The 24225-nt window shown below is 26.7% G+C and overlaps 2 protein-coding genes across 4 annotated transcripts; one reads left to right on the plus strand and one right to left on the minus strand.

The window, feature by feature from the left end:
- The first annotated feature begins 482 nt into the window (after positions 1-482).
- Positions 483-3567, plus strand: LOC112679362 (cytochrome P450 18a1-like). Its single transcript, XM_025549140.1, has 5 exons — positions 483-1281; positions 1802-1923; positions 2164-2861; positions 2930-3105; positions 3186-3567. Exons 1-5 carry the CDS (start codon positions 924-926, stop codon positions 3368-3370), a joined length of 1539 nt encoding a protein of 512 aa, XP_025404925.1. The 5' UTR covers positions 483-923; the 3' UTR covers positions 3371-3567.
- Positions 3568-5575: 2008 nt separating this feature from the next.
- On the minus strand, positions 5576-22573 carry LOC112679325 (cytochrome P450 306a1-like). Of its 3 annotated transcripts, none has more exons than XM_025549085.1 (8): positions 22376-22573; positions 8621-8706; positions 7488-7814; positions 7285-7430; positions 7024-7223; positions 6660-6954; positions 5943-6273; positions 5576-5884 (listed from the first exon to the last, which is right to left on the minus strand). In XM_025549085.1, the coding sequence occupies exons 3-8, from the start codon at positions 7801-7803 to the stop codon at positions 5691-5693; spliced, it is 1482 nt and encodes a 493-aa protein (XP_025404870.1). In that variant the 5' UTR covers positions 7804-7814; positions 8621-8706; positions 22376-22573; the 3' UTR covers positions 5576-5690. The 3 variants fall into 3 exon arrangements, with proteins under 3 accessions (XP_025404870.1, XP_025404872.1, XP_025404871.1); XM_025549087.1 differs by having other exon boundaries at positions 8551-8706; XM_025549086.1 differs by lacking the exon at positions 22376-22573 and adding an exon at positions 14707-14803.
- Positions 22574-24225: the final 1652 nt, after the last annotated feature.

Here is a 24225-nt window from a genome sequence, read left to right on the forward strand (position 1 = left end):
CGGGAGTAGGGACGGGAGAAAAGCAAAAAAATAAAAAAAGAGGAAAAAAAGGGAAGGAAATGTGTGGCAAACGCGCGGCGTGTGCTCCTCCTCCGCGGATCGACGGTGTTTCAGTATCCCTACTAGAAAGACGGACGCACGGACGGAATGTGAGAGAGAGCGCGCGCTCGCGAGAGATGCATGAGCGAGTGAGAGAGAATAAGATCGAGAAAGAGAGGGATGGAGAGAGAGAAAGAGAGGGAGTGATCGAGTGAGACGGGGAGTGAGAGAAGTGAGAGAGTGCGAGTGAGGGACGGTACGATGGCGGTGACGAAGACGACAACAAAATATCTAGAGGAAAAAAATTAAAAAAAAGGAAGAAAATAATATAACTAGGCACGCGCGCGCCCGCACGCACACGCGCACGCATGCACGCGTATCCCTACTATGGGCTTTCGACACCCCGATATATTATAAAAGACCAAAAGAAGTAGTCTCCCACGATTATTTTCAAAAGTGATCCCAACTCTTCGACGCCGCGGACTACGCACGGCTCGTACACGTCTCTTGCGTAAACGCACACTGCAGAGCGTTTAATATATAACATATAATATAACGATATTCAAATAAACGTACCGTTTGTACATAATATACATTATTATATTATATTATATTCGTCTCGTCGGGTGTGCGCGCGTCTATCCGTCAGAAACGCCGCGAAAATTTAGTGATAATCACTGTTACGGTTTTTTTTTTTTATTTTTTCTCTCTATCTATTATTATTATTTATTTTTTTGCTTGTTCCTCGTTCGCGGTACATACCTGCCTACCAATATAACTTTCTATCTTTCGTATTTCTAACTATTTTTTTCGCTTCTCTCGCCGCTTCTGCCCCCTTTACCTTCCCCCTGTCCTCCACGTTCTATAATATTCTACTCGACGACATGGCTGAGACCATGTCTGTTGAATATAACGGATACAGTCGCGAACTGTGGCTGAACGTGGTGGCCACCACGTTGGGCTTGACCTACTCGGCGTATCGACAACTCCGTGCCGCACAAAAGCTGCCGCCCGGGCCGTGGGGCGTACCGTTCTTGGGATACGCGCCGTTCCTGTCCAACCATTGCACGTACTTAAAATACAACGAACTGGCCCGTAGGTACGGGCCCATATGCTCGTTCACGCAACGCGGCAACACCGTGATATTGCTCAGCGACCACAAGCTAATTAAGACCGCGTTCGACATGAAACAGATCACTGGCCGACCCAACGACGGTTACATGGATATAATTGGCGGATATGGTGAGTTTGATTTTTATTTTTTTTTTACAATACATTACAATTAATAGTTTTTAAATTAATGATTACGATGTGCATAATATAACATTATGTATAGCGTTACAGCTAATAAATTAACATACTGATTTTTAAACACCTGTATTTATATATATGTAAATATATATATTTACACGTATATTTTAGAACATAAATAAATATTTTAAATGCGAATGCAGTGAGTTTGAAAAGTGTTTTATTTAAATAAATACGTGTCCTCGAGATATCTCGTGAATATTGAATATATTTTGAAACTATGTCGCAATTTTTTTTTGACATACTATACGCCGGCTCAATATTAATTATTAAATAATCACGTGGCCCACGACTGTACAGCGTTACACAACGCGTCGCGGACACGCGAATAATGGCTAGAACAAAAAATAAAACATAAAAACATTAATAAAAAAAAATAATAATAATAATACAGTGTCATTTCCATACCGACCAGACTCGTTATTTGAAACATTACTATATTTTTTTACAGGAGCGGTGAATAGTACTGGGAAGTTATGGGAGTCCCAAAGGAAGTTCTTACATTTAGTACTTAGACACATGGGGATGACATTCACGGGCCACAACAGGTTAAACATGGAAAGCAGAATAATGGTGAGTAAATTTACCAAACTAATTATTTATCAGCTTTGTTAAAAAATGATTATTTCGTATATATCCAATCATTGCGATTTTTCATTAATCTGCCCTTGATCGGTAATTTCATGTATATGTGCAATCTCCTCTCTCGCGTACTGATTGAATTCCTTTTATAATAAATGAAAAAATATATGTATAAAAATAAATAAAATATTACAATTTTCTAATTCACGTAAATTTTATTTTCATGATCAGATTGAAGTATCAACGTTAATGGAAACATTTCACAAAACGTGTGGCAAACCAATAGATTTGAATGCAGGTTCGATATGTCTTGCTATCACTAACGTGATCAGCTCATTGACGATGAGTGTTAGATTTGAACCCAATGACCCGCGATTCGAACGGTACATGCATATGGTAGACGAAGGTTTTAAACTGTTCGGTATGTTGCGACCTGTAAGTCTGTTTTTGCCGAGGCGTCATCTCACGGACGAGCGAAATATTCAGGAAAAAATCAAGAACAACCATCAAGAAATCGCTGGGTACTTTCAGAATATTATTGAAGAACATCGGAGTACGTTTGATCCAAACTGTATACGTGACCTGGTCGACGCTTATTTGTTAGAAATACAACAATCTCAAGATGCCGGTACAATGGACCAATTATTTCAAGGATTGAACCCAGACCGACAAATCCAACAAATCCTTGGAGATTTGTTCTCCGCGGGTATGGAGACAATTAAGAACACGATTTTATGGGCAATGGTGTACATGCTTCACAATCCGGACGTGATGACTAAGGTGCAAGACGAGATTGATTCAGTAGTGGGTCAATATAAATCACCAGTACTCGATGATTATCCTAATTTGCCTTACACACAGGCTACCTTATATGAAGTACTACGAAAATCAAGTATTACACCATTAGGCACAACACATGCAACTACTAGGTAATTTTTTTCTTGATTATCATCGCAATCGTTAATTAAAAATATACCACTTTGTGTTTTATTTGTAGTGATGTTACTCTCAACGGTTACCATATACCAAATGGTGCTCAAATCATACCATTACAACACTTCGTACACAATGATCCGAAATTATGGGATGAGCCAGAGGCATTTATACCTGAAAGATTTTTAAATGCAGAGGGTAAAGTGAAAAAACCTGATTGCTTTTTACCTTTCGGAGTTGGTAAGTTTTACACTTAAAATATATTATAAATTTATATTAAGTATTAGTAATTATAATAACAAAATTTTATTCTTTTTAAGGTCGAAGAAAATGCTTAGGGGAGACATTAGCTCAAATGGAATTATATTTATTTTTTTCAACATTGTTACACGAATTCGATGTATGTTTACCAGAAGGTGACGAACTGCCCAGTATGGATGGACAAGTCGGAATCACATTGACTCCACAATCATTCAAAGTTGTTATGAAAAAACGAAATAAGTAATTTAAAATTTGGCTTTTTTTTTAGATCTTCTTATTTGTTTTTATATTTATGATACATGAGTTAATTATGAAAATTTTACGATAGTGATTTTGAAACCTCAAAATTATCGTGCTTAAAAATTATTATTTATTTACCAATTTTCTTATCACATGAGGTTCTCTATAATTTATACAACTTTTTGAAAATTTAATTTAAGATCATACTATTTATTTATTAAGGAATTTAATTTAATTTATATTATTTTACTTATGAAAGCAACAATTTGATTTGTTCATTTTTAAGTTAAGTTGCATTACACAATGTAATTCATAAGTTTTCCTATTGATATATGTTATGTACATACTCCTAAGTGCCATATACCATTTTTTAAATTATTGAAATTATTATACTTTTATGATAAGTTGTAATTTTTTTTTTTTTTTTTACATTACCTTACTTTACCAATATATAAGAAACCTATCAATATAAAACGTTATAAATTTTTATGAATATCAATTTTAGTTACTTCAGGGGAACTATACTAGCAACTAATAAGACACAAATGACAATTTATTTATCTATAATGAGGTTTTATATAAAATCAGCTCCAAGATTTTATAATTTTTTAAACATTAACAAATTGAATATTATTTTTAAAGTTTTTTGCTAGGAATAACACAAGCCCCAAATCACACCAGTCTTTTTAATTATATATGTAAAATAAATTACTAGGGATTTTTTTCGAAAATTACATTTTATTTTAACTTCTTTAACTTTTATTTTAACCTACAACTGAAAAACAAAATACAACTACTCACATAAACAGATAGTAATATAAACTGAAACATTTTATAAAAACGATGAAAGGTAAGTCACAAGTTAAATTGTATAAAAGTGCATACGAACTAAGCTATCCAGTACATTTGCATTGAATTTAAATTTGATAACAATAATATTTTAAGGGTTTTAAAAAAAATGTAATCTAATTTATTACCAGACATAATTAATATCGTAGTAGTCATTTCAACATATCTTAATTATACTAGTTAGTTGTTTTATGAGTTTATTAGTTTAAAATATAAACTAAATATAAACTTATTTCAAATATAATCACCAAAAAATCAAATTTATAACTATAAAATATGAATATTATATTTGATCATACGAAATACTGAAATACTATGTTATTTTTGAAAATAGGTATATAATGATGAATAATATTTATTAAAATGTTTGTAAGATATCTAAAAAATACATCATTATTTTAAGGAAGTTTTAATTTTGTATGGTAGATATTTTTTGACTGTTATTTTCATAAATTTAATTCCATACAACTCAGTTTGTTTATGTTAAATTATAAAAAAAATCATATAATAATTTGGTATATTTTAATTACATTTATGACTTAAGTAATACAACTTAAGAAATATAATATAAGGTTAATAATCAGTAATCACATACTAAATGAAATTAGAAATTATTTATTAAAATATTAAGATTAACTAAAAATATACAACATATATGAGTACATGGATACATAAATTACATACGTATTTATAAATATATATTAACGTAAGTTATTATTATTATAAATATATAATATATGCTGGTACCTTTTATTTACTATAAGATAAATTTATATATTGAATTCAGTTCAACTTAAAAAAAAAACGTTTTTACTAGAATATAAATAATATGAAATATACATTGTTTCACTGTCACCTTGTTTATTAGGTGTTGAAAAACAATTTTCAATTTGCATATTATATATCCTGGTTATGACGATAAATTAATTTATAACATCTAAAATATTGGAAATATTATAAATTTATATATTCATAATAATTGCATAACATAGAACCTATAATAGTCAGCAAAAAATATTTTAGCTTATAAATTAAAAAAAAACCAGGCTACCAATAATATGGCAAATTTAGTTTATTATAAATAAATTACTGATTATAAAGTTATAACTTACTGAACATGTTTAATTTAAGTATCATACATAACTAGTTATTATATCAATTATTTGAATAACATCATAAAATGTTCTTATAATTATTGTATACACTGAGACACTTCTATAGTACAAATTAGCTAAGAACAAGAGCAATTTGTTGGATTAAAAAATAAAATAGTTATTGTAATACATATAAAAATATAAGTAAAAATAAAATTAATATAATAAAATTTAAACTTTACTTTAAGTACAAAAGTTGAACATAAGACGTCTTAAATTTTAACTTAATTGTACTTATTGCAAACACTGTTAATTTCATTAAGATTTAAATCTAAATTTTATTTAATATTATTCATATTTAAATTATATACAAAAATATTTTTAGACTCGAGATTTGAATATAATATTATGAGCCGCTGGACTGAGAGTTATGCCGAATTCTCCGTCCATAATAGTATTTAATTCTTTTTCAGACAAATTATCTTCCATAGAAATGTAAAAGTTATGAATTAAATTTGCACCAAATAAAAATAACATCCAGTATGATAGTGTATCTCCAACACAAGCCCTTTTACCTATAAATATTATACGATTACAGTAATTTTTAATAAATTAAAACAATCATGTACTAACCAGCTTGAAATGGCATAAATGCTTTATTGTTGATTATATTTCCATCTTCATCAAAAAACCTTTGTGGCTGAAACGCAAGAGGATTTACCCAATATTTTACATCTCGGTGCATTGCCCATTGCAATGGTAAAACCATAGTACCCTTTGGTATACGAAATCCTAAAATCCATATTTCATTGTTCACTGCCCGAGGTATTCCTGAAGGAGCGACTGGTCGTAATCTCATTGTTTCAAATACACAAGCTTTTAGTAATGGAACGCTTTCTATCTGTTCTAAATCTATTACTGCGCCATTCGTAGAAACTAAATCCAATTGTTTTTGTAATTCATTCTAAAAATATTATGATTAACCTGTTATTTTCATTATAATTTGTATTTACTTAATTCGATTATATTAATAACAATCATTATATTATATTGGCACCTAAACAATTATTACTCAAAAATTATAACATTATTAATGTGTACATAATTTTAATTAAATGTAAAACGATGGTCATTTTTATATTTAATATATCACAAAACTATAAATTGATGGAATTGCATTAAATGTTGAAATGTATAAGCACTAAGTTAATTTTGTGTAAAGTATTTTTTGTTAAGTACATTTATGAACTATGGTAGACAGAATCATAAAGTAGATATATCATAAATACCAATAAATAAATCGTAATAATAATAAAACGTAACCCCTAATTTAATATTACTTTTATTTACTTGTATATCTTTATTTAAAGCCATATAAAGTAAAAACCATCTCAAAGTGTTCACAGACGTTTCAACTCCAGCACCAAAAAGGTCAGACAATAAATAATTACATTGCTTTTCAGTGAAGTAATGAGGATCTTTATCATTTTTTCTCTTTGTAACTTCTTTCATGAACATTGCCATCAGATCATCACAATCATCAATTTTTCCGCTTCGTTTTTCCATTAGTGTTTTATATATAAAATGTGTATTTTTAACTCCCTCGATTACTTCAATAATAGTTTTTCTATATTTTGGTATTACCCTAGACAATTATGTACGTTAATTACATGTAATTACTAAGTATATATTATTTGCGAAATGAATTTCTAACTTTAAAATAGGTAAAACACTTAAAGGAGTAGCAACAGCGAATTTTTTAGATCCATCTTCAGCTAATTTTCGTAAGTATATCCAATTAAGATCATCCTCAGGCCATGTTTTGCCCAGCACGATATGATTAATAAAGTTTCCTATGTATACTAAAAAAAGTTTTCCCGTATCTATTGGAAATTCATTCGAATGTCGTATTTTCTAAATAAAAAAAAAAATAAAAACGTATAAAAATGCTCTTTTTATTTATTATAATAACTACCGAAATAGTTGAGGAAACAGCATCCATGATGTTTAGTTGCAAGTTGTTCTTTTTGTCTCCAAACTTGCATACACCGATTGTTTTGAGCCAATTGCAGACAAATTTTCGTTGTTCTTTCCATAATGCCCCGTGGGTAAATATTAAACCTTTATATAAAATCAATTATAATCTTATAGATGGCTATAATATTGAAGTACCTGTACCATGTTCTTGCATAATTTCATTAATTACTGTGAAATTAGTGCGATCTGCAAGTTCGTTTCTTGCTAAAGCCATTCTCACTGATGACGGGTCTGACATAATGACTGCAAAATGTTTTCCCATTTGAATACTATAAATTGGTCCATATTTATGAGCTAACTCCGTTAACGTTTTGTAAGGCTGCGTTGGATTTAACCATGGAAGATACCCTAAAATTGGAACACCCCAAGGACCTGGAGGTAAGTTTTTATTCAAGTGCCGTTGATAACCAAAATATATTGCAATTAGCATTAAAACACCAATAATGATCCAAAGCATGATGTTGGTTCCTTTAAAAAAATGAAAATAATTAAAAACTGTAGTCGGTATAACATATCCTTGTTGATATGCATAATATTGTTATAATATTGATTATACTGTATAGTTGGTAATTTATACACAATAACAATTTACATGTATTATAATAACCAAGAATAATAAATTATTTTATACAAAGTTAAGTGTTTGAATGATTACATAGTGTAACATTTTTAAATACGTATAAACTGTTACTGTACTAGTTAATTATACTTCCAAGATAATAGGTTACTATAAAATTTCATAAATAAATATGTATTAAATAAAGACTGCAATTTTACAACGCTATCATTAAGTTTAATTGTAAAATTTAAATTGAATTATAGAAACAAAAATAAGGGGTGTAAAAAGTATGTTTTAGGATGTTAAACTTTCATAATATTCATTAAAATGTTTCAATAGGTTAATCAAAATTGAATTAATTTAAATGTCATAAATATTCAATAATTAACCTAGGTTAGATGCTTAAAATATCAATTAAATTTAATACATAGGTGCAGACATGCTGTATTAAGTAAATAACCATTTATTTTAGTTAAATCATTATCGTAACTAAATTACATTAATTACATTTGCCTTGCGGTTTTTGTTACCAGTTTCATTCATTTGTAATTTATTAAGTATACCAATATAATTAAAACAGTAATATTTACATTCATAGACTTTCAAAAGTAAATAAAAAAAAACAAATATTAAATTAAAACTTACCTAAATGTAGAATATTTTTTTAAAAGCTAAAAATATAAGTACTATTTAAACATAAATTTTAACTACAAACCTTCCTGCTGACAATGACTATACGAACTGCACAAAATATGTTTAGGTATTTGAATTCTTTATTGAATAAACACCATCGTCCACCACCTATAAGTTTGATATAATAGGTTTACAAAAAATATCTTACATCAATAGAACTGTAAATACTTCATATTAAATGAGGGTTAAAGTGCTATTTAAATATTGCTATTTTGAAAATTGATTTTAAAGTTATCTATTAAAAAAGTTAAATATTTAAATGTCTATTATAAAACACATTTTAAGTTAAGTTATTTTTTAAATTTCATTTCAAATAATTTATCAGTTTAGCTCTTTTAATAAACAAAAAAAAAAATGTAAATTAATTCAGAAAATCTTACATACAAATCTGCTTAACTAAATCAAATTTATATAAAAGCATACAACATCACATTTATCATAAATCAGAATGAATAATACATAAGTAACATTCAGTTTATGATTTTTATGAAACAATGGAGTTTTGTCAAATAAAAATACTTCAATGTACAAATATAACAATGTTGCATTTAAAAATTATCGATTGCAATTTTTGATGTAAAAAAATATTTAAATATGTTTACTCATAAATTTTTTAATAGGCGAAATTGACAAATCTAACATTTTTTTATTCCAAGTAGTTAACCTCGAAATTCGAGAATAAGCCTAATCGTAATTATAAATTATTATGTTTTAATTATAATTTAATATTTATAGTATTATTGAAAAGTAAAGAATTGGTATTTTGCCAATATGCCTAATTTATAATTTATAACCTTGGTGGAATAAATGTTGATAGTTTAATGCGATTTAATAATTATAAACACAGACATGATCTTTGTGTCTGTAAAAAGTATACATGTATACTAAACCAATAACAACAATGTATTGATATATAACATACATCAATAATAATATATAAGTACTATATGATAAAGAATTATTTTGGTTGTTGGTAAATACGTAATTATAAGAAAAAATTATTTTCTTAGACATCAGACCATCCCTCCCGTCAGAGTTCTATGAACTTTTAATTCGATTTAAAATTTTTCAATGGGAATGGACATTATGGACAACAAAACCTTGAAAATACATTAATGAGTCGATAAGGTCGTCTGCGAGCAGTCTCGTCTACCATAAGCCAGATCCGGTTTTACTTTCATTGATGTAAACAAGTCCTCTATTATGTATGAAGGGTCTGCAATTCCAAGAAATCAGGTGCAAACACGTTTACATTCATTCGGGTGAACAGTCTGTAAGGAATTCGATATTGTTCCTACGACTTAAAATATGTGAAAAATGTTCACCCCCCAATGATCTTGGAATTTCAATGATTTCAAAGAACCATTATAATATATGTATGTCCATTATTACAATGTAACAATTGTTGTATATGTTTACAAAATAGTATACTTCGAATGGGCATGAGAAACGTATTATAAATTAATAATAATAATAATAATTGTCAATTATGTATAACTGATTACTATTAATGTTGCAGATTATAAATAACATATTTCCTGGGTTCAAAATTCAAATTGGTCATATGTTATTATGATCTCTTCCATAAGAATAAATCCAATACAATATATTATAACTTAAAATATATCTACTCAAGGGCTCTACACTTACTAAGAATTATATTGCATTTCTTGTGATCTGAGGGTACCTTTGGCCAGCATCACTATCAAAGATATTATTTTTAACTTTAAACAATTACTTACTTAAAATTCATAATGTGAAATTCAAAACTATAATGGTATTATTAGAATAACTATAATAGTTTGAACAGCTTAGTAAAAAAAATAATAAACGCTTATATATTTCGCTAAAATGAGTGAATAATATTCGAGTTTAATTCGAGAGTCTCTCTGCAGAATCTTTTATTTATACAATAATTCCCAGTCTGATGCCTGATATCTTTTTATTATTTATACTCTCCTATTACATATAAATATTTAACTTTAACGACTTAGTGAATTTAATTTTGTGGATTAATTTAAAATCAAGCATAGGTAAAACATAAAAATTTTAAGAGTAAAAAAAAGATTTGTTATCAGTCTAAAATTTTAAAACAAATCAATTAATTTAAATAATTGTTAATAATTATACAAGATCTTATTATTGATATTATCTAAATGTGCATTGGAAATTTAGCTACTATTGTAAATAAATTGTATTGAACAATAATTTTTTGCAAACTCATCAAATGATTTAATTATTAAAAAATTTTCCTTGGTCAATGACAAATAATATATTTACTCAGTATATAAATTAAATTGTCCTTGTAACTTATCTAATGCGTAAAATATTCTATAGGCTCAAAAGTAAAAGAATTTTTATTATTATTGCTATACAAGTAGTATTTATTTATAGTAATTAAAAATAACAACCAGATTGTCAATATCAATGTACAAAATGATAACGGAGCATTATTTGTTATACAATAGGTTATAATATGATACGAATGAAATAAAAAAAATGCTGGTTTAAAAATGAATTGAATCTCACATGTAAGTTAGTAATAACACCATCTATCACCAAAAAATGAAAAATATATACACAGATATTCTTAATTTAATTATTTAAATAATAAACACTGACAGCAATACTATTTGTGCATATATTTATAATTTAATATTAATTTTATTTTTATATAGATTTGTACAAATTATAGACTTTAAAGTAAGAAAATATGTAAGCACAAATTATTGAGTATATTTTGTTCATATTTGTATTAAATAATTTTTTTGAGCGAAACGATCAATGTATTTTGATAACATACCTACTCGTATTATATCAAAATACATTGATGGCTTCACTCAAAAAAGTTTAAATTAAATCAGTAAAATTAAAGGCTAACTAATATTAATTTTATAAACATTATTAAGATTTTCAATGTAAGCTACATGATAAGGATATTGCCATTCTCAATTGATTAATGTATTTTTATCCTATACTTAAAGAACAAAAAGGAAATCCTTGAAAATAGTTTTTATACATGAAACGTTACCAAATATAATATTACAATAACAAATCATTTCTTTATAATATTTTGCTACATAAAAATATATTAATTTCATGTTCAATACATTTTATCAAAACTCTATATATATAAGCTTCAATAAAAATGTCGATTTTCATCTAATGTTGGATGATTAGAAACTATAAGTTTAAAATAATGTTTTTCTATAAATATTAAGTATACATTTTTGTTTTAATTTTAACTGCAGCCAAGTTTTTAATTAATATAAAAAATACAATAAATTATTTCTTAATTAAACTAAATATCAAACGCAGCTAAAATAATTTATTATAAATACGCATAAAAGAATTAACCAAGAAATTGTCTAAATAGTATAGTCGGGCGTCGTTCATAACCACATACATTCAAAAATAAGTCATCGGTCAAAACCGCACACTTTTATATCTTAATCCCGCAAATTAAATCGTTCAATACCGCACAAATTTATTTATATATATATCAATTACGTATACATTTATCTAAAATAACATGAGTGCACCTCAAGACCGAACGGAATCGCTCGCTCGAACAGAGAAAATATCCCCCGATTTGCTATGTAACATCACCCCAAGTAGGTCCCAAGATAAAAAAAAAGATTTTGTGTTGGACTCATACAAAACTGGCAACGTGAACTGTACATGTAAAGTTTGCAGAGAGAAAGGAACTGTTAACCAAATGTGTGCGGTTTTGAACTACCGACCTTTAAAATTTCCCTTTTTAACAATATAATAAATATGTGGGGTATTGAATGATGAAAAATGTGCGGTTATGAACGGTAAGTGTGCGGTTTTAATGACCGCCGGTATATTGAATGCAACATTGTTTGTTTACGTAACTATTGTTAGCAATTAAATATCCCGTCCCAATATATCAAGTGCATTTTCCTGAATAATAAATCAATAAAATAATATTGTATAGTGATACTTGTTTTATTATTTTAATTTTAAAATACATAAATTAATTAAATTTCTGATCGGCAATAATTTTAAAATTATTCATTTACAACAGAATCAATAATTAAAGTCCAAAATTTTAATATAGGCCAAAACTCGTGAATAATAAATATTGTTTTAAAATTAGCTATAGCTTATTGACATTATCGTAAAAACAATGTATAGATATAATTAATAAAGTACTTATTAATTTAAATACAATTTCCAAAAAACTACAAATACCTACATTGCTTTATTATAGTTATTATACAATATTATCATCTTTACTTATAATTTTACATTTTTTACTGAACCAAATATTTTTTATAATAGTTTTTGATAGTTTTTATTTTATCTATTGCAAAAATTCATATGATAATTGATAACATTATCATGGACCAGGTACATTATAGATTTCAAAATATACAAACAAATTTATAAAACGTCAGTTATTATGATAAACATCACTTATAACCTTGTCTATAAATTTATGCTATAGAGTTCAATCATCATTTATGCAAATGGAAATTGTCAAGGTCAGTGGTTCAAGTTCGGTCATTTCTTTACGATATTTACACGAGCATTAATTGTAGTATTTTATAATGGTATATGTGTATAGTGGATTTATTTTTTTTTTTTATTTAAAATACATGCAAATAAGAACCCAAATATTTTAAAAAGTTGCTAAGATATTGATTCAAAAATTGATTCCCTTGAGTGTCTTTTTGTTTTCGTATTTGTAAAAACCGTGTACACAACATAAACGATCCACCTAATTATACTATGACATATACTCGAATTTTAGTAAGTATAGTTCTTTAAAGTGGTAATTTCTCATGTTTATATATACATACATATAAAGAACAAAACTATACAACAGTGTACAGTAATAATCATAATCATTGAGAGTTTTTAAAATAGTAAGGCCAATTAGTTTTTTTAAATTTTTTAATTTTCACTACCTATATTCGTCATATGTTTGGAAAGTAGCATAATTAAACCGATGCATTCGAATAAAGTTCATAAATTATATTTTGTCCTAGTGGCGTCCATAGTTTTCTTATGAAACATCCGAATTGTGTCCGTAGTTTTAGAATATCAATAATACAAATAATATAAGCAAAATAGATCGTAGAATCTACCGTAAACTTCAAATAATACCTTACACTCTGTATTAATAAATTCATTTCCATGTTAGTTAAGATATCTTTAATAATTTCATGTAGAGTTTAAATATATCAATATTTATAATAACTACATTGAATCGAAGTATAAAAATACACGCAACAATCATAATTTTAAGTTCATGGTTAACTTTTTATTGTTATTTTCATTCTGTTACATTCAGGGGCGTCATTTCAACTTTTCAATAGGGATGCAAATATTTGAATCAGGCCAATTGTTCCCTCCACCAGGCCATTTATATATCCTGTTTATTTAGTGGAACTTAAAAAAATTCTTCAATACTTCAATAGGATAATAGGTTCTTATGAAAAACTCGCACCATTACAGCGCGTTTGCATCTTACATTTTATCGACGACGGCGCAATTATAACATTTTATACGGGCCAACCAAACATTTAAAAAAATAGGGCTGCCAATGTATAGTCTGAATCCCCCAAATGACGCCCCTGATTACATTTATCACTATAAAAAATTATGTTTACAAGTCACTATAACAGTGTTACACAAATTGCATATACTTATAATTTTTTATTCATTAAATAATCATTTAAACAGAAAGTAAAACAAATTCTTTTCAAGGTTAACGATTAGTATAAATTAACATATTTAGAAAAAATACATTGTGAGAAAATAATATTAGTCGCATATACAGTTCATGGACACATAGTGCCGAGACGTAGAACGGAATCTTATTCGGACCTTGGACACGTTAGTTATATCGCGTAGTACTTGTGATTATCATTCATCCGAGATTATACACCTGCCTAAAAAATATTTTAGACCGCCAAAATATAAAACTGTGACCAGTTTTTCAACACGCAGTTTAATATATTTATTTACAAAACATTTTTCACTGATAAATGTTTTCATTGCTTGTGTATAAAATATGAAGGTTTTCCCCCGTTTGAGCCCCAAACAAGTAATGAAAATATATAAAAAAAAACTTACGTATTAATCCGCTGACGTAAGTTCTTTGGCGTAATTCCATTTATAAGTTAATCATTACACATTTAAATTGGGTGTACTATTCATTTATATTAGAACAATTTAATTGATGAATTTTTTTTTGTATTTTATAAAATATTATTTAGAATCTGTAATTTTTTTTTGCTCAATCAGAAAATTTTTTGAAACATTATGACAATAGTGAAATATAACAAACAGGGATAAGCAAAAAGGAAGCCATCCAGTGATATAACCCTAATTTATTTAGTTTTGGATTAAACGCCTAGATCAATGAGATCACAATAACAACGACTTTTAACATGTCATGGAGGATTTTTCGGAATCGTATGAGAATATAGATTTGAAATAAGTGAATTCAAATGGAGAGATAATTTGGAGTGGAATTTCTTGTAATGTACTAATATGGTAAAATTATATACAGTGTCAAGATTAAGGCCTTTATGAAGAGAGTGGTTATGAATTTTTTGCTTATCAATCAAGGAGTGGAAGTAATTTGAAGAAGGCAAATTAATTGGAAAATTTGGATTTTTTTTTATTTGGTTTGTATAACACTAGATTTGGAAATTAATTTATGAAATTAAATTACTATCTTTTAACAATAATTAAGTATCAATTATTATTTTATACATTTGTCAATAAATAGTAAATTAATATAAGATAAAACAAGAGCTTTAAACTAATCAGTGTTCGATAGTTAAAAGTAAATTTTAAATTTCCCATGATTTAAAATTTTAACAGGTATCTAAAATGTATGTAACTATTATATTTTGACTATCAATGAATTCACTTATAAGATATTTTTATGTTTTGAAACTCTAATGTTAAATAATTGTGCACAATTACTGAAAGAATTGATGAAAAACATCAACCCTGATCTAAGTGATACCCATTTCGAACATACAACAACCAGTTCTGTATCAGTTAATAATAGTTAAATAAAAATAATCTTATTGATAATAAGATATTATCTTTATATAAGATTTACTTCTTTTAAATTGTCAATAATTTTTATGGAAACTTGACATTTTCACTAAAAGCTAATAAAACCGTTTTCTAGAGAAATAATGTTATTTCTAAAATATTTTGATTAAATTTATGCTTTCTTAACTTATTGAAATGTTAATGAAATAATTTTATTTAAAAAAAATTTATGTCAATTTAATACAAATTTCCTCGTACTATTTTATTACGTATATAAAAAAATATCAAATATATGTAGTAATGTAGTCATATATTTTGAATAAGCAGTTAAATTTTAAAAGTTCATAAACTTTGACCAAAAATCACGAAAATCTGCAGCATTATTGTTATAAAAATACACATTTAACTTTCATTAATAATACTTGAAGTTTGAAAATTGATTGCAAGAATCTTCATAACTTATTATTTGTAGTCACCAAAAAAAAACAAGCTTTACTGACATATCTAAAAAATATAATATAAGCATTAAAAATAAAAGCAGTAAGAGTGGTTATAAAAATGAAAAGAGAAAAAAGAAATCCAAAAAAAAGATGAATGGATACGACTGAGAATGATATGAGGGCTGTTAATTTGTGACAGCGGCGCACAGAGGATTTTTTTTTGGAGAGGACCAAGGTAAAAATATAACACATTTTACAATTAACAAAATTATGCAAATCCTTAATATATTTTGACTTAAATAATAGCATTAATAATAGAATAGACTATTCTATAATCAATGATACTAGGTATTCAATACTAGCTCTTCATATTTCAGACTTGTAAAATTTGTAAATTTTAACCTAGATATCGGAGAAAATTTCGGAAGGGGGGTTACAACCTCTTACCCCCCCTTCTGTGTGCGCCGCTGGTTTGTTTGGTATAGAAAATCGAGATGAGTGGAGATTTAGAACAAGGGTGGCTAACTCCAAATAGTTGGGAGAAAGCTAAAGGAGAAGGAGAAGAAGCATTAAAATAATAAAATTTGACGAAATTAAATACTATTCAAACGTTGTATTTATTCAAATTTCTGGATTAATTTCGTAGGTATCTATTACAGTTATTTTTTTGTTTGAAAGTATTAGCTAACTGAAGGGACTTGAAGTATAAACTATATACTTATATTAGCATCTTATGCATATTAAAATATTATAACAATCATTTTAAATATTATTACTTAATAAATTTAAATCTAAATCTAAAATTATCATACTTGGATGCAATAATTGTTTGTTTGTAGAAATTAGTTCAAATAATCTTCTAACAAAACTATTGGTTACTATTTACTAATAGATTCTATACAAATATAGATTGATCCACCCATCCATCACAGCTCAAAATTATTATTTAAATCAATTGATATATCGATTTAAAATGTATAAGAAAATTGATTGAAATTTTCTAATTTTAATCACTCGTAAAAAAACAATTATGAAAATGATTGTTAATTACTTTGATTTATTAATAAGAAATATTTTTTAGATCTTTGTAAAAAAATTCATTTACAGCTTCAATTGAAATGTAAAAGAGTGCAAAAATACCAAATAAAATTTGACACGTAAAATTATTTAATAGTACATAATTAGTTTGGAAATTGTAATTATTTGGTTATGTAAAAAAAAAAAAATGAATGGATTCTACAGTTACAAAAATGAAACTAAAATGCAACAAAGGTCAAATTAGAGAGTAAAAGAATACGTATATACTATGACAGTTTTATTGTAAATCATATTAAATTTACTAAATAAAATTTTTTATAATATTAACATTCATCTACAAGTGGTAATTATTTTCTATAAAAATCTACTGAAATTAAATTTTGTAAAACGAAGTAAATAATACTACAAAATAAAAAATATGAGTATAATATGTAAAATGTAATATTATTTTAATATTTATACGAAAAATGCATTTATATCCAAATTATCTCATTCTATCAAAAAACTTCAAACACTATCAAAAAAGGTAAAAACAAAAAAAAACATTATTTTTATTAGATCAGTGTATTTTTTGTTTCACTAAGAAATAAGGAATGATATTTTTAAAACTATCCCTTTGGTCATTACTCAGTTTTAAAAAACCAAAATACTCAAAATAACAAATTACTAAATCTTATATTTTTCTTTAAGACAACTTCATAGTTCAATCACCCATGAATTCTTTAAAATACAACAACCCCGATCCATAAATGCATTGACTCCTATTTTTAAGGCCATTGACCGTTTAAAGGTAATCATGAAAAAAAGTAAATAAATGGGGAAACGGGATTAAGAAATGTATAATAGTTGTCCTTGAGGGTTAGGTAGACATTGACTTAACTGAGTTGCCTGTTGTTGGGATCCTTAAATCCAGATGAATAATTCTTCACATAATACTTGAAAGACAACTACCAACGACCTTAAAATAAGTGGGCCTCAACATTTCTGTTCATAGGATTACGTAAACATATTTTTTATTTAAATGTCATATTTATAATTTATCACTCAAAAATCCTAAATTAAGCATTACTTAAATCTTTATTATTATAGGACATCTTGAAAATAATTAGTTATGAGTTTTAGATAAATACCAAAACAAAGTACCTTAGCAATAATAAAAAATATAAGGTAATAGAAAAAACTATCAATAAATTCTAAAACCATAAGATTAACAATAATATATTTAACTACAATTATAAATTTTACTTGACATAGAAGCGATTAGTTATATAACATTGATTCATTTAAAAAATATGCTATTAAATTAATTGTTATTTCTTTATAATAACTAAATTATTCGTAAAAAAATTATAAATTATACCTTTTATTAAAAATATTAATTTATTTAAGATCCATGTTTTCACAAATAAAATATAATTATTTTATAGATTTAATATAACTTAAAGAAATTAAAATGTACAAAAAACTCAATTGTATAGGCTATAACTTTAACAATTTTAAAATTTCATCTAGGAACTTTTTGCTTTATCACATATTTACAAGTTTAATTTAACATTTTTAGATCAATTTTAAATTTTAAAGCAATAGTTATAAAATAAAAGATCTACTTATTTCATACTTGTATACATATACTTAGTCTAGATATAAATACTGTCAGTACTATGTAATTGAGGGAAATTTACCCTCTACAAAACAAATAATTGTCGATCGAGAGATGAATATCAACGCATAGTCGGTAACTCATATATTACGAGTTGACTTAGGTTTACGTGCATATAAAATATGTACGAGCCATTTATTGGTGAATCGATTAAAAGTAATAAGACATGAAAAGAGCTGCTACGCTCGTATGGTCGAAAAACATTTAAACAAATTGTATTTACAGAAAAAAAAATATTTTGCTGATATAGTAATGGTTTAGAAGGTTATGTCATGGTATGGTGTAACACAGAACAATTTCTGTGAGAAAGGGGTTGAAATTGGGGCTCGCGATTATCAGACAACTGTCTAGGACCCTATATTAAAGCCTATGGTAAAACCTTTTAACAATACATTGTTCGAAGGAATCGACTGGGTATTTTAACAGGATTCGGCACCTGATCAAAAGGCAAAACAACACAAGAGTGGTTTGAAAACAATGTTTCGAATTTCATTAAAAGTATCTGTGTGGCCTACCGCAAGGACGGATTTCAACCCATTTGATTATGAGTTATGGAGTATTTTAGAAAAGAGAGTGTGTAAAAAACGACATATAAATTTGGAGTCACTCAAACGAAGTATTGTGAAGACAACAACAGAAATTCCGTTGGAGATGATTCGTATATTTATTGAACAGTGACCGAAACGTTTACGTCGTTGTATGAAAAAGAAGAGGGAGACATTTTGAATAATTTATATATGGTTCGAATTATAATTAGTTATACTATTTAAATATATTGAATAATATTAGTTTGAAGTAGTGATGGGAATTATTCAAATTATTTACGATAGAACTATTCGAATAATTTGATTATTTGAATATACATTACATTACTAATTTAAAGTACTGACAGTATTTATGTCTAGACTAAGTATATTAAATCATATTTACAAGTATAACATTTCAATAAGAATATTTTCATTCTGATAAAAATATTAAACCAAATTATAATACATAACAAAAATACACCCGTTTATGATACAGCTAATTTTATTCTTAATAAATTGTAAAAAATGATTTAAAGAAATTAAAATATAGCAAAACTATCAGTATGTACCTATTTAAATAATACTATATAAAAGAAAAAACCTAAAAAATAGATAGCCAAATAAGAGATGGGTAATATTTATATACTATATAAAATATTAAATAGATATAATTATTAGCTGCAAAAACAAAATGGTTGATTATTTACAAAATTCTTAATTTTATAAATTAAAGTTGTTAAATCATAAATAGTTTATTGCTAGTTATTACAATTACATCTATATATAAGTTAAAATATCTTAATAATATGCGTTGAGTTGAAATGTAATGTATGTGATATATATTGAACATACAGATAAAATAGGTACTTAATACTTTATGTTCATAGTTTATAGGTACATACAAGAAAATACTGTACGAATGTATGTACCTAACATTAGTCTATTTGAATGATCATATAGAAAATAAGTGTACAAAAGGGGCGATACGGCATTAGAATATGTTGAAGACATAAATATAAATGGTTCGAGGTAAGAAGAAGGTTATCAACTAATGACAAAACAAATAATTTATGCACCAGTATTAAATATTTGATTGGTATTTTACAATGTGACTATAAAAAGAATATATATATATATAATATATTATATTACTTCAGTATAAGAAATACAGATATTTCTAAACATTATATAATATATACATATTAATCTGATAGATTATACATAGTAAACAAAAATATTTTCAATAACTCAACTTAAATATAACATAATATATTCATATAAACATCAATCCAAACATCCGGCTATATATAAGAAATTGACATTGAACTACGTATAATCACTATTTTTACTAATTCGCTAAACATTCAACTGTATAGTAGCTTATATAACGAGGTCAATCATTTTCAAAATTTTTGTTCACAACTAATGCTTAATATGTAATATTATTGATCAAGAAACGGTATATTTTAATATCTCAAATCAAAAGTTGATTGATCTTTTTGGACTGTGTTCAAGATCCTTTCCTATTTATTTATTTGACCTCTCTTGTTTGAATATACCTACAAGAGAAAGGAGTCCTTGAATTAGACGAACTTACACTTAATACGGGTCAATATTTGTAAACAAATATTTTACATTATAAATATATATAAATATTATGTATTGTTATTATTTATACTATATATTGATAATTATTACTTTTTCAGTGCAATAAATAATGATTTTTTTCTAAATCATATAAATGCTATCATCAAAAATTATTTGAAAATAAAGCGTATTATCAACTATTTTGATGAAAGATACCGATTTTTCTCCTAGTATGTACTTATGCTAAAGATATTATGTTTTAATCAAATGTGTACATACAAATTGAACAATTAATGACCAATGTTGAGTTTTACATATTTATCCATAGAAAATCATATACATGGTAAATAAGTGACCTTTAATGACCAGTTAATATTTTATTTCCTTCGATTGTCTAACGCGTGACTTGGAAAATCATGCTCCATACTTTCGAAACTATAACTCTATGGTTGACAGTTGTACTTGGGATATAAACAATACTTGAGCTTATGTACAAAAACTGTTAGTAGATGAATAAGTGTTAATCATTTTAGTAACATTTTTATATTACTAATTAAATGCATTGACTAAGCACAATACGAGTATATATATTCTTTAATAAATTGATTCTTAAAAATGAAAAATTTTTAGACTTTCAATTTAACAAAGAATTTATTGTAATTTTTGGAACACTTTTTTGATGTTTAGTGTTACAAATGATTGAGGAAAAAATGCTTTCCACTTTAATTTTTACTAGTACGGACCTAGTCATAATTATATTCAACATTTTTAATGAAAATAATTAACTAATAAATTACTTAAACTAAAATAATTCGTAAAATATTATTTTATTTTTAAAAATTCAGAATTCCTTCAGATTTTTAGTCATTTAAATGATACAAGAATTATATTTATAAAAATTACAAACTTAATTTTGAAAACTTTGTTATCAAAGTAAAAATCTATGATTCATCACTAAATCAGTAAAACACTAAAACAAACTACGTTTTGACATTTTTTAAACAAAGAATTCACGAATTAAAATTATAGAAATTAATTAGTGTAATTTTTCTTTAAATTACGCATAAAATAAATATAAACGTAATACTTATATTTTACAATATTAATTTGCCAATTTCATAGTACTTTGTGTATCCAAGAATATTTTAGATCAAATATACGAAGAAAATGATGTTGATATCTACCAACATAATATATAAACTGATAAAAATAATAGAATCCTGTTTTATATTTATTTTTGTACCCCATTGTTTTTCCCCTCTTACATTTTAGAAAGTAATTTAAACAAATTTTACACATGTACGCACATTGGTATATGGATGTATAACAATATTATATTATACACATTAATATAATACGTATATTACGAAACAATTGTTAATGTAACTGCACATAACACAAACGAAAAGCGACTTATTGTAAATGAAACAATGAAATTGGTTTTATAAGAAATGTTAAAAAATAAAAAATACGCTTACAGGTGATGAACGTGACAATCATTAACTCGGTACCTGTTCATGTAAAGAGAGCTATTAGTTAAAATTAAAATGATCGGACAGTCTAATATGTAGATCATTTAAGCACATAAATGCTGTGTTGACCGCGTACGTTAAATGTGATACGGTACGGAATAGACGATAGCCGTAGGAAGGTGTGATGTGTATCAATACGCGCGGGCCGTGTCCTAGTGCACTAAAATACGTGTGCCGCTAGCATGATCATTGCGAGCAGCATTTGCGGTTCATTGACCTCTGGAACACCCAGCGGCGTGGTCGAACTAGACCACTTTCACTGTTTCCGGACATTGAACTGTCCAGACAAACACCAAAGACCACCGTACCGCCGCGGAGTCGTCTCCCAGAAAACAAGCCCGACCCGCTTTGATGGGTCAAGGAACTCTATAAACGTGTATGTACATATTATATACGCGCACACACACACACACACACATATATATATATATATATATGACCAGTCATAATAGACATATACGAGTATACACGAGCATATATTATATACGTAAACTCTAAGTCTACATACAAAACACATTATATTAAATGAAACGTGATATTTTATTGATGTAGGTAGTATACAAATGAAGAATAATGTATTGTAGTGTAAAAGTGAACAAAATATAAACCAAAACGTTATGCGGTCCACGTCGAGGACATAAGTGTTCGGGTACCAACGCTACATAAATACTGTATTAGCAAAAATTCAAAAGATAAAAATAATAATTAGGCTTAGGAACTTCTAGCATTTGCATACTTTTGTTAATTATTGTTAAAAATAGCAGAGTGCGAAATAAATTAATTTCTCGGTGCCATGATATCAGATCTAAAATTTGAGTGTGCATATTTTTGCATATTTAATAGATTTTGCAGGAATTATTTTTAATATTATTATTTTAAAATTATTTTGCTTATTTTGCATATTTTGACAAATTTTTCAATTTTAAAATTAAAAATTATTAATAAATATATGATATAACTTAATAAGTTATAAACTACATGTACATATTTGAACCGATCAAAAAAAAAATATATATATACTATTTACAAACTAACACTTATAATTTTTGCGAAAGTATAAATAAACCCGTATCGACCGTTTATAGGGGTCCGTTATATTTGTTATACTTAAATTTTTGGGCATATCTTAGCGCATATTTTAGAATATATTTGGCCATTGTTTGGTACATATTTGTGTATTTTTTAAAGCTAAAAGTCTCTAAGTCTAATAATAATAGTTTATGCGTAGTTTTGATTTGTTGATTTAACATTTAGAAAAATTCGATGTATACCCGTGTACAAAAATAGTATACAGAGTTTAGAGTTTTATTGCTAACGATGAAAAGGGATTGTTAAGGGTTTGAAACTCTCATCAATATAATGAGTTCGTATAGTCTTCAATTTTCATTTGAAAATGTTTCATGATTAAAAGCATCAGAGTCATATTTTCGTTGATGAAATACTGTTGAAGCCCGCTTCTTTAAGACAGATTAGAGATTATGGATACTCTTTTTGACATAAACACAAGTCATAATAAGTTTTTTTTCTCGTAGAAAGCTATTAAATTTCCAAAAATTAAAAAAATATCAACATATAAATAAAGACCTTGCTGTGCTTGCTTGAGGCCAAAACGAACTCTACAGTAAATTATAATCTATTTTAACAATAATATAGTGTAATTAGTGTCACAAATAGCACCAAAGCAAGCAAAACAAAGACCTGCCAAAGGAGCTGAATAATTTTTTTGAGGGATCCATTTTTACATTTAACTAGATAGTTCACATAAATTGTGTAAATTGAAAAATGTTAAGTATAAA

This window comes from Sipha flava, unplaced genomic scaffold (genome assembly GCF_003268045.1).
Source record: "Sipha flava isolate LNK unplaced genomic scaffold, YSA_version1 134_pilon_pilon, whole genome shotgun sequence".
Classification (NCBI taxonomy): domain Eukaryota; kingdom Metazoa; phylum Arthropoda; class Insecta; order Hemiptera; family Aphididae; genus Sipha; species Sipha flava.